This window comes from Dromiciops gliroides, chromosome 2, assembly GCF_019393635.1.
Source record: "Dromiciops gliroides isolate mDroGli1 chromosome 2, mDroGli1.pri, whole genome shotgun sequence".
NCBI lineage: Eukaryota > Metazoa > Chordata > Mammalia > Microbiotheria > Microbiotheriidae > Dromiciops > Dromiciops gliroides.
This window is the reverse complement of record NC_057862.1, coordinates 459677803-459690782: the sequence shown is the minus strand read 5'-3', so window position 1 is coordinate 459690782 and position 12980 is coordinate 459677803. Positions and strand designations below refer to the sequence as shown.

At 36.2% G+C, this 12980-nt stretch overlaps 1 protein-coding gene across 2 annotated transcripts in view; it reads left to right on the top strand.

The window, feature by feature from the left end:
* SLC9A8 (solute carrier family 9 member A8) overlaps nt 1-12980 on the top strand; it is a 101236-nt gene that overhangs the window by 30770 nt on the left and 57486 nt on the right. For both annotated transcript variants that reach the window (XM_043989893.1, XM_043989892.1), the window contains 2 exons: nt 8615-8673; nt 11971-12054. In XM_043989893.1, coding sequence (XP_043845828.1) covers nt 8623-8673; nt 11971-12054 — 135 coding nt within the window. In that variant the 5' untranslated portion in view covers nt 8615-8622. The remainder of the gene's footprint in view (nt 1-8614; nt 8674-11970; nt 12055-12980) is intronic.

Below are 12980 nucleotides of genomic sequence, written 5' to 3'. Positions count from 1 at the left end.
AGCATCTAACACCAGACACTAAGAAAAGCTCCAAGTGGATATAAAATAGATATAAAAGATCAGTCACATAATAAACAAATTAGAAGAGCAAGGAATACATTTCCTTTTAGATCTGTGATTAGGGAAGAGTTCATTGCTAACTTTTTTTTTTTTTTTGCGGGCAATGAAGGTTAAGTGACTTGCCCAGAGTCACACAGCTAGTAAGTTCATTGCTAACTAAATGAAGGTTTACAAGATAAAAATTGATACATTATATAAAGGTAAAATGTTTTGCACAATTAGAAGAGAAACAGGTAACCGGTGACAAAAACATCTTTGCAACAAGTTTCTCTGGTAAAAGTCTCATTTCCAAGATATGAGGAACTAATTCATATTAATAAGCTTAAGGGGCATTTCTCATTAGATAAATTGTCAATGGGTATGCACAGGCAGTTTTCAGAGAAAGAAATGCAAGCTATCAACAACCACATGAAAATGTCCTAAATTGCTAATAATGAGAGAAATACACTATTAAAGCAACTGAGGTTCTATCTCACACCTATCAGACTGGCAAAGATGATAGAAAAGGAAAACGACATATGCTGGAGGGTCTTTGATAATTGATGAAGCTGTGAATTGGTCCAGCCATTCTGAATTGTTTCTTTTTTACTTTGGAGCTCTGGAATTTGACTATAATATTCCTGTGAGCTTTCATTTTAGAATCTCTCTTAAGAGGTGATCAGTAGATTCTTTCAATGTTTATTTTATCCTCTGGTTCTAGAATTATCAGTGTAGTTCCTTGATAATTTCTTTAAAGATGATATCTAGGATCCCTTTTTGATAATGGCTTTCAGGTAGTCCATAATTCTTAAATTCTCTCTCCTAGATCTGTTTTCCAGATCAGTTATTTTTCCAGTGATATATTTCATATTTTCTTCTATTTTTTCATTCTTTAGATTTTTGTTATTTCATTATGTCTCATAAAGTCATTAGTTTCCATTTGCTCAATTCTTCAGTGAGCTTTTATACCTCTTTTTTCCATTTGGCCAATTCTGCTTTTTTTTTTTTTTTTAGTGAGGCAGTTGGGGTTAAGTGACTTGCCCAGGGTCACACAGCTAGTAAGTGTTAAGTGTCTGAGGCTGGATTTGAACTCAGGTACTCCTGACTCCAGGGCTGGTGCTCTATCCACTGTACCACCTAGCTGCAATTCTTCTCTTCAGTGAATTTTTGTATATCATTTTCCGTTTGGCCAATTCTGCTTTTCAAGGCATTCTTCTCTTAGATTTTCATGCCTCTATTACCATTTGACCTATTTTGTTTGTTAAGGTGGCATTTGCTTTAGTATTTTTTTTTTTGTGCCCCAAGCTGTTGACTTTTTTTAATGATTTTCTTGCATCACTTTCATTTGTCTTCTCAATTTTCCCTCTGTTTCTTGCTTGATTTAAAAAATCCTTTTTGAACTCTTCCATGGTCTGAGGCCAGTTAATATTTTTCTTTGAGGTTTTGGATGTAGGAAGCTTTGACTTTATTATCTTTTTTCTAAGTCTGTGTTTTGATCTTCTTGTCACTGTAATAACTTTCTATAGTCAGGATGTTTTTCTGCTATTTACTCATTTCCCAGCCTATTTCTTGACTTCTAACTCTATGCTAAAGTAGAGCACTGCTTCTGGAGTGGAGGGGGTAACCATCCCCAAGCTTCAGGTTTTTTGTGCACCTGTTTTCAGAGGAGAATTCTTGGGACCTGTAAGTTTTCCATCCTTCCAAGATGGTATTATCTAGGGAGAGGGGTGTTACTATTCTCTTGTAATGTGCACTGGTCTGTGAGCGACCATAAGCCCTTTTCTCTGCCCTGTAACTGTGACCAGAGTCCCTGCTCTCTTGTGGCTGAAAGCTTTGGTATGCTAGTGCTTACTATCTATGGGCTGAGAGCTCTGAAAACTGCCAATGCTGCCACTGATTCAGTCACCTTCAAGGCCTTCTGGTTTGGTAGGCCCCAATATACATTGGCACAGCCTGTACTGTATTGTGTTTCACTCTCACCCTGGCGCAACAGATCTTTCCTGCTGACTTTCCAAGGTGTCTTAGGCTGGAAAATTATTTCATTGTCATTTTTTGGGTTCTCCCACTCTAGAATCTGTTTTAGGGCATTACTTAAAGGTATTTGGAAGGGCTTAGGTGAGGACTTATATGAGTCCCTGCCTTTTCTCCATGATCTTGGCTCTGGTCCATCCATTCTGGAAAGATATTACTAAAATGTGATTTTACTAAAAAATTACTAAACAGTGCATACCCTTTGACCCAGTTATACTACTACTAGGCCTGTGACCCAAAGAAATGAAAGAAAGAAGAAAAGGATCTATTTATGGTAACTCTTTTCATGGCGGCCCCAAATTGGAAACTAAGTGTCTGGAAGAATGACTAAACAAATTGTGTTATACAAATATAATGAAATATTATTGAAATTATGAAATTGGACAATTTCAGAAAAAGCTGGGAAGACTTTTGTAAACCAAGCAGATCGAAATGAGCATAACCAGGAGAACAATTTAAATAATGACAGCAGCATTATAGTGAAAAACAGCTTTGAAAGACTTCAGAATGCTAATCAATGAGGAACAAAAACTCTACAGGCCTTAGGATGAAGCATTTCACTTATTTCCTCATATAGACTCAAGATGTGGAGTGGAACAATTAGTTTTGGTCATGACCAATGTGGAAATATGTTTTGCTTGTCTATGCATATTTGTTACAAGAGTTTTCTTTTTCTTTCTTTCTTTTTTTTTTTAACTTTGGGGGAACATAGGAGGGAGAGAAAATAGTTTTTTGTTAATTAAAAAAATGAAAATAAAATAAAGTTTAAAAAAAAAGAAAGAAAGGCTGGACCCTCATTGTGAAGGTGGTAGAGAACCACTGAAGATTTTTGAGCAGAGGAGTAATGTGGTCAGACTGATGTTTTAGGAAAATTATTTTTCAACCTTTGTTTCCCTTGGGATAGGGAAAGATTAGAATGGAAACAAGGATACTACGTAGAGAGTGTTGTAATAGTTTAGTGATGTATTTATCCTGAAATAGGATGGAGAATGTGTGAATGAAGAGGAGGGGACATTTGCAAGAAATGTTATATAGTTAGAAATGACAAAGTTTGGCAAAAGTTTGGATATTGAGAGTGAAGGAGATAGAAGAGTAAGGGCTGATTCCAAGATTGTGAACTTGGATGATCAGAAGGATAATGATGTTCTCAGCAGAAATAAGGAAATTTTGGAGGAGTAAATTTGCAGAGGAGAAGATGAATTTGATTTTTTACATAGTGAATTTGAGGTGTTAATCCGGGTGGATATGTCCAACAGGCAGTTGATGATGTGGGAGTCTAGAGTTTAGAGGAGAGATAGGGCTAGCGTGTATGTGTGTGTGTGTGTGTGTGTATGTATGTGTGTGGGGGAGTAATCTACATGGTAATAACTGTTGAATCCATGGAAGCTGATGAGATCACCAAAGGAGAGAGTGTACAGGTAGGAGAGAACTTATTACAGAGTCTTTCAGGACACCAGTAGTTATAGAGAAAGAGAAAGAATATTAAGGTAAGGAAGTAGTTGATAGTGCTTGAACCTACAGAAAGGTCAGTTAGGTTGAATAGTGAGAAAAAGCCATTGAATTTAGCAGTTAAAACTCTTTGTTAGATGGAAAAGTTTTAGTACAAGAGTAAGAACCTTAAACTAGATTAAGAGGGATTGGGGGGCAGCTAGGTGGCGCAGTGGATAGAGCACTGGCCCTGGAGTCAGGAGTACCTGAGTTCAAATCTGGCCTCAGACACTTGACACTTACAAGCCGTGTGACCCTAGGCAAGTCACTTAACCCCAATTGCCTCACTATAAAAAAAAAAAAGAGGGATTGGAAGGTAGACAGGAATTGAAGAAGTAGAGATAGATTTTTCTGAATTTAGCTGAGCAAAGGGAAAATACAATATAGGATATTTGTTCAGTGGGACAGAAGGTCAAGTAAATGTCATCAGCTAATGATTCTCTTATTGAGAACGTGTAAGAGTATGTGGTTATCTACATGAACATTTTTCTAATTGCTAAATTTGAATATAAATCTTTCAGTAAATAAATATTTATTGACTGATTTTTTGTGAATAGGACCATGTTAGATATATAGAAATAAAGATAGATTTTGCTTATAAAGAGCTGATGATTTGAAGTGGAAGAAAAATCAATCATAAAATACTAAGAAAAGAAAAAAAATCTAGTTACAATTATACACACCTATCAAGTAGACATGGCTATATATAAACACTTGTAGCAATGCATGTTTTTAGAGTGTCGTATTGGATTTATTCAGAGATGTAACAAGCATTTTTGTGTCCAGGGTAAGCTTCAAAAAACTCATAAGCTTACACTCTGGCCAACAAACCTCTGAGGCCCTTGCAGGGGGGGGAGGGGGGTACTATAAGCATCATCTCAGTGTTAGAATGACACAAAGATTCTGAATGAATTTGACAAGGATCTTGTTTTGGTTCAGGAGCTGTAGTTGTTCTATGAGTATTTTAAGGATTCTCAGTAGATGATCATTGAGCTCACCAACCCCTGACTTCTTCTGGTTTCTCTGCAAGAACCACATTACACTAACCTCCATATATACATTTGTCTTAGTGTTTACAGTTGGCTAGCAGTTGATTCCACTCTATAAGATTGTAACCCTTAAATCTGAGAGCTTCATGACAACCTTTCCTTTCATTGAAAGTAGAGGCCTCTGCCCTGGATACACATAGTACATGAATGGACACTAAGTGATATCTCATACCAGAACCTGGTTGATACTGAAAGGAAGCACTTTGGCTGAAGCCTTATATAACAATATTGCCCAATGACCTTGGGTTGGAAACTCTGGTAATTGAACCCTACTTGATCAATCTGCCTTCCTCAAGACTATTTGCCATGAATAGGATGGAAAATATCTGGATAAAGCTTACAGAACTATGCCTTAAAGGATGACCCACTGGAGGCCTTCAAACAGGCAGACCTGACTAGATCAGGAAAAGCAATAGCAAATGGCCAAACTTGCCAAGACTAAGAAATAAACATTTTTTAAAAAGTTATCTCACCAACCAACAAGAAACCCTCATTTCACTCTCTTCTATGTCTCTCTGGCCCTGTGGAACCTATGCCCTAGTCTTCTGGGGCCATGGTCAACCCTCCAAAAATATGTGTTAGAAAAATATTTTTACCAGTATGAATTTCGTTCTCTCCCTCAAATTTGTAGTTTTGGGGGCTTTTATTATCCTCCAACTATTCACAAGGGGTCCCTAATCTTGCTTCTCTTCTAAGCATAGCTTCAAAGAACTCTCTCAGCATATAGGCTAAATGAATTTACTAAGGTAAAATTAACTCAAACGTATCAAGCAAGATTAGGATATTGATCAAACACAGACTGAAGCATGTTATTTTTCACTTTGTTTCATTCTTTGATTCAAGTTTTCTTATGCAAAACTAATATGGTAATGTTTTACATAATTGCACATGTATAAGCTATATCTGATTGCTTACCACCTCAGGGAGGGGGGAGGGAAGGGAGGGACGAAGAGATAGAATTTGGAACTCAAAACTTTAAATAAAAATGTTTATTATTGAAAATAATAATTATTAAATTTGATTTAATTTTAAAAATAAAAGAGGTATAGAATAAAATTTAAGACTGGAAAGGTTAAGAAGAGGCTAGGTTATGAAGAACTTACAATGTAAAACATTTTATATTTGATCTTGAAAATAATAGGGAATGACTGGATTTTATTAAATAGTAAGGTGATGTAGTCAGAGAAAAAGCACTTTGGCATTGGGTTAAGGATGACTTGGAGTGGAGAGATACTTGAAAAGGGGAGACCAGGTAGAAGTCTAGTGCAGTATTCCAGGCAAGAAATGATGAGGACCTGAACTGGAGTGGTGATTGTGTGAAGGGAAAGAAGAGGTGTTGTGAAGGTAAAAAGGACACTCTGGCAACTGACTGGATAATTGATTAGTTGGGGGACGGGGAGGTCATTAATTTTTATATAACTTTAAGCCATCAACTAACGGTTTTGTGCTACAACACATTGTTAAAAGTAAACAATAGTGAAAGTGTGACATTGAGGACTTGTAAGAAGTGTTGAAAAAATGTATTCTGCATTTTAGACATAAGCTGGCCAGAAACAATTTTTATTTATCATTATTCTAAATTCAAGCATTCCTAATTTAGGTACCAAAATGTCTTAAGCTTGCAGAGACCACTCACAACCTACAATGTGTCTTTCTAACCCAAGACGCTTTGAAGGAATGTTTATAGGAATCTTGAATAAGGAAAATTACTCCTTGTCTTTATCTGGTCACCATCATTCAAGGGAGGAGTCCTTGTATCAGATTCGGAGAGATGGGAGCAAGACTAGTTTCAGAATTGATCATTTAAAAAAGACTAATGTTTCCAAAGACTTCAGACTAAGATGATTTTCAAATATTTTCTTAATATTTCTAAAGGGGAGCAAGGAAAATTTTTGGCTTCCACAAAGGGAATTAGAATAAAGTATCAATAAGTTTGGAGATCTTTAAGTCTTGAAACAGCTAGGTGGTGCAGTGGAAGGAGTGCCAGATCTGAAGTCAGGAAGACTCAACTTCATGAGTTCAAATGAGTTATGTGACCCTGGGCGTCACTTAACCCTGTTTGCCTCAGTTCTTCATCTGTAAAATGAGCTGGAGAAGCAAATGGCAAACCATTCAAGTATCTCTGCCAAGAAAACTCCCAATGGGGTCATAGACACACCTGAAAAATGACTTAATCAACAAGCCTTGAAGAAATTCTCATGTTCTGAGTAGCCAGTGGTTGAAGGGAAACCTTAGAGTTAGTGTAATACTGATGAGTATAGGCATCACTATGGAAGCCTCACTGGGCTAACCAGTACTCAGTCCTTTCTGCTTCCTTCTCCTTGCTGGATTGGGACTGAGTTGAATCCTTCCCATGTTTTTCCTGTCTCTTCTTTGATGGGTGGCTTAGGATGTGATCTTTTCTCTGTTCACTGATTTCTTCTTTCCCTCATATTTATCAACTATGCCCTGTTACAACAATTAAGCCTACTTTTTAGTCTAGAAGCACTATAGAAGCTGATGGGTCCATGAGGTTCCTCCCTTCTCTCCAATCCCATTCTGTTTTATTGACTTTATATAAGACAAAAAGTAATACAGTTATAATGGTTCAGAGACCCTGGTTAGTAAAATTCCTAATATTAAGTAAGGCAGGTTTGGCTCTCTGCACTAATTTAAATTTATGTTTATCTTTAGCTAACCCTTGGTTTCTTTATGCTCAAGGCAAAAATCAGGTTACAGGAAAGTTTAGGTAAAAGAAATGAGCAGAATATATTACAGTGTCTGTTACTAGAGAGATAGGGAGGAAAAGTTGAGGAAAGAGTAGACGTTTGTATGGAATTTTCTCAGTACTTAAAGAAATGAGTTATCAGGTAAAAAAACTTTTTTAAAACGTTTCAGCAAGTCTTATAGTACAAGATACCTGAAGGGGTCTAATGGCTCTCCAAGATATCTCTCTCTTCTCTGCTGTAGTTCAGCCTAGCTTTTACTTTGTTGCTTTGTCTTATGTATGTTGCATCTGTGCCACCAATTCTTTCTGCCTCAGCTAGTTAAGTTTTTGGTGAGACTGTGGATACTGTCACTCACTGCAGTAGCTACTCAGCTGTTGAAGTCCTTACTTCTTTTATTTATTTTTTATTTTTTTTATTTTATTTTTTTGCAGGGCAATGGTGGTTAAGTGACTTGCCCAGGGTCACACAGCTAGTAAGTGTCAAGTGTCTGAGGCCAGATTTGAACCCGGGTACTCCTGAATCCAAGGCCGGTGCTTTATCCACTGCGCCACCTAGCTGCCCCAAGTCCTTACTTCTTTCAAGGTGGTGAGAGAGAGAGAGAGACTGAGACTGAGACTGACTCAGAACTCCTAGGCATGTTTAAGTTCACCTTTTAGCAAAACATTGAGATAATTCCAGGGCTAGTGGACTTAGTCCTTGGTGACAGTACAACTGCTAGCAGTCAGAATTATGCATATAGATATCAATGACAGTTTATCATTAACACTATAATTTTTCTTTATGATTATATTCAGATTTATTCCAGTGTGTATATAAGTATATATGTGTGTGTGCATATACACATATATACACACATATAAAGTACTTTTAGCTCTGCTTTTCTCATTTTGCATTATTTCATTTAGACTTTCCTATATTTCTCTATATTCTTTATATTTGTGATTCTTCATGGTAATCAGACCAGAGTCTATTTAGCTATTCATTAACCTAGGTTTCTTGATTCCCCATGTTATTTCTGCTGTATCTCATAGTGTTGGATAAAGAGGACAGTTAAACAACTCTTGCCTAGTATTGAATATTTAACAGTTAATATCTTAAACCCTTTTTTCAAAAAGTAAATTTTATCTTTTGTTTTTCAAAAACTAAAACTACCGTGTATTTAATTGCTCTGTGTTTATTCTCTTTATGCTTCTCTATGAACTTGTTTCCCCCCCCATTAGAATGTAAGCTTCCTACAAGGAATGACTATATTTTTCTGAAATTCTTCAAATTAAAGTTGACTATCTCCCTTTCTTATAGGTATCCTCATGGGAGCAGTTATAAAAATCATAGAATCTCAGAAGCTGGCAAATTGGAAGGTAGAGTTTATGATTGTTATTATATATATATATATATATATATTTTTTTTTGTGGGGCAATAAGGGTTAAATGACTTGCCCAGGATCACACAGCTAGTAAGTGTCAAGTGTCAAGTGTCTGAGGTCAGATTTGAACTCAGGACCTCCTGAATCCAAGGCCAGTGTTTTATCCCCTGTGCTACCTAGCTACCCTTATGATAATTTTTTATATAATTTGAGTGCCTTTATTTGTTGCACATAGTTATTTTGTTTTTAAAGGCAATACTGGTGAAAATTGTATTCTGTTGATTATTATTCCTTTACTACTATATTCTTCTAAGCAAAATGCTTCTAATATTCTGTTGGTTTGGTTACATGCCATTAAGCTTCATTTTTATATTGATGTCTTCAAAGCTGAGCAGTTTAAAATTGTAGTTCCAATGCTGCCTCTGGTGAGTAATGCTAGGTTTTAAAACCCCTTTAATATGGACTTATGAATATTCAGCTATCAACTTCTTATATACCTCTAAGTTCATAGGATCATAACTTAGAGCTGGAGGGGACTTAGCAACCAAAATTCTTCTTTTTCATACACACATGTATATTTTTATATACGTGTTCATTCATCAAATATTTATAAGTACATAGGATGTTTATGACACTGTGCTAGGAATTAGGAGAGAGAAATAAGATGCGTTCTATGCTTTCAAAGAGCTCACAGTCCAGGAGAAAGTATAAACACATAATTTTATTTATTTATTTGTTTGTTTGTTTGTTTATTTTTGGTGAGGCAATTGGGGTTAAGTGACTTGCTCACAGTCACACAGCTAGTTAAGTGATAAGTGTCTGAGGCTAGATTTGAACTCAGGTCCTCCTGAATCCAGGGCCAGTTCTCTATCCACTGCGCCACCTAGCTGCCCCAACACATAATTTTATAATAGCAGTATTTGAAAATGATCTAGTTTTTGTTGGTTTGTTTTTTTTTAAACCAGACCTGTGATTTCATCCACATGGAGAACTCCTGATTAGGAGCTTACTCTACCTATGAAAACTAGTGTTCTGAATCTGAGTCTTAGAGAGCTGAGTTTTTAGTTTACATTATAGGAATGGCCAGGGTTGTAGTGCATGTAGGAAGGACTGATTAGAATATATTTGCCTAGAGTCTTGCAATCTAATCCAAAGGGCTTTAATACAGAGTATTAAAATAGAGGCACCAATTGTAGACAGCCTTCTCAAAGACTTTAGGCACAAAAGAGAAGAGAGATACATGTCCAAAGCTGAAGGGTTAGGATCAATGGACCAATGATGCTTTTTTGAGGGTGGGGAAGATGTGTGTGTAGTAGCCAGTAGACAGAGAGAGATGGAAGTTCAGTGAAAGTGGGAATGATAGAAGGCCAATTTGCTGCAGAAGATGGGATGGAATGAGATTCTTTGTGCATGTAAAGCAGTTTGTCTTGGCAAGTAGAAGGGCCTTTTCTTTATGTAAGACAGGAAAAAGTGGTGGAAGGCAGCAGAGTGATGTGACATGAGGAAGAGGGAGTTCTTCGTAAATAGACTCAATTTTTTCAGTTTAAAATGAGGTAAAGTTCTCCTGAGAGGGTGGAGGGAAGAGGAGCCATGGAAAATTTGAGGAGAGATGAAAAGGTTTGGAAAAGCCTCTGTGGTGAGTGGGGTAGTGACTCAAATAGGGTGTTGTAATGACTAATGGAGAAATATGTTTAATGTGATTGGACATATATAACTTATATCATGTTGCTTGCTATCTCAGGGAGGGGAGAGAGAGAGGAGGGAGGGAGAAAAAATTGGAACTAGAAATCTTATAAAAACAAATGTTAAACTATCTCTACATGTGACTAGAAAATAATAAAATACCTTTATGATTAAAAAAGAAAGAAAGAAAGAAATCCAAATAGGGTGTTGTAAAAGGATTGCTTAGCAGCAATGAGGGCCCAGTTGAGATTATCTAAGTTTGTAGTGGACTCAGCACAATTTTGAGATTTTCTCCTGCTCCATTCAGTAACACATGTTTAGGTGTGAAAGCAAAAAAAAAAAAATTGCTTTCAAAGTAAAATTGGCAAATGGGAAAAGGGACTCAAGAAGACAGGACAGTATAGAATTGAACTGTCAAGAGGTCAGGATGAGGAAGAAAGGAGAGTATAGCCAAGAGGAGATGGCCTGGAAAAGAACTCAGAGTTGGAGAGATTAGAGGTCATGGTGACTAAGTTTTATTCTATGTTTTTATTGTACCATAAAGTATCATTTAAAACATTTAAATATAATTTTATTGACATTTTTCGTTATCTTCATTTCTGAGTATCATTTTCTCATTTCCTTCCCAGAGAGGCATCCCTTCTATCAAAGATTTCTAAAAAGAAAAACTAGTTGTTGTTGTTGTTGGCGTTCAGTTGTTTTCAATTGATCCCATTTGGGGTTTTCTTGACAAAAATAATGGTTTGCCATTTTCTTCTCAAGCTCATTTTAAAGATGCAGAAACTGAGGCAAACAAGGTTAGGTGACTTGCACAGGGACACACAGCTAGTACGTGTGTGAGGCTGGATTTCAACTCAGGAAGATGAGCCTTTTTGACTACAGGCCCAGCACTATCCACTGTGCAACCTGGCTACCCAAATAGTCAGTTAAGCAGGAACAGTTAACACGTAACTCATATCTGGCATCTATACAGTATTCCACACCCATAGTTCCCCACTTCTGCAAAGAGGAGAGGGAAATACATTTTCTCAACTCTTTATGGCCAAGCTTGGTCCTTAAAATTAAATAGCATTCATCCACATGTTTTTATTCTTTCCATTTATGTTGCATATATTGATTTCCTTGTTCTGTTAACTGTTAACTCTTCTATGCTTCACATGTCTTCTACTTTTACAAATTATTTATATTCCTTTTCTTACCATCATATCACTATTCCATCACATTCATATGCCACAATTTGTTTAGTCCCAGTCAAAGGGCACATATTTTGCTTCTCGTTCTTTGTTCCCACAGAAAGTGTTTTTTATTAAAATAAGAAAAACATGCTATAGTTTTTTGGCTCCCAGATGTATAAACCTATTATTTCTTTTTCCAGTCTTAGTACAAAGCATAATCTTAAAATGTATTTTAAATTATTTTTTCTTTCTTCTTGAAGTATTACTATAAGATAAGAGGTAAATTCTAATATTTTTCACTGCTGAGCATTTTACTGTTGATAGAAGTTTGTTGATTTCAATTAAAGAAGAATGATTTTGGCTTTTCATACATAGATTTATTTGTTCATTGTTCATAAATGTCTGCTTCTACAATATATTTTTTTGCTTATAGGAAGAAGAAATGTTTCGTCCAAATATGTTCTTTCTTCTCTTGCTTCCTCCTATCATATTTGAATCAGGATATTCTTTACATAAGGTAAGATATAGTACGAATATTTTCCATCTTTATGTAATCCTGGTGCTTAGTAAAGCAAGTTATTTAAAAGTTATGGTTTGATTTAAGAGCATTGTCATCATATAAACGTCATTTCTCTTTTTTGTGGCTTACACAGGAAAGGTTGTGCTAATTATTTAGATTTCTGAATAAAAGCAAAAATAACTTGTTTTGATGACAGTGTTCTGATTTCAAACTTAATTGGTTTAGTAAAGTTGCCAAGGAAGTGGGTTCTGAAAAGATATAGGAAGTTTAATGGCTAAACAAAAATCCCCAAACCTTATAAACCATAATCATTATAGGGTAGTTTTCAAAATGAAACAAAAGAGAAATGAATTGAAAAATATCATCTTTTAAAACTATAAAGGCATTGTAAGCAGACTATTGTGGAACATGGAAATATGTGCATGATTTTTATTTTGGATTTTTAAATCGCTGCTTTCAATCAGTTAGTCAGCAAGCATTTATTAAGTGTCTATTATGTACCAGTCACTGCACTAAACTATGGGAATTCAAAGAAAGGCCAAAATAATATCTGCCCTCAGGGAGCTCTCATTCTAATTGGTGAGACAACATTTAAACAACTATGTACATACTCCATGTATACAGGGTAAATTGGAGATAATTTCAGAAGGAAGCTATTTGCATTAAGAGGACCTGAGAAAGGCTTCTTGCAAGAGTCAGGTTTTGTTTTTGAGATCTGAAGGAAGCCAGGGATGCCAGGAGGGGAGAGAGCATTCCCCTTCCCCCTCCTCCCCCCATGAGGGACAGCCAGTGGAAATGTAGAGTCAGCAGATAAGGACTATTATTTGAAAAGAATAGCAGGGACCTCAGACACTTGACACTAGCTGTGTGACCCTGGGCAAGTCACTTAACCCTCATTGCCCTGCAAAAAAAAGAAAAGAATA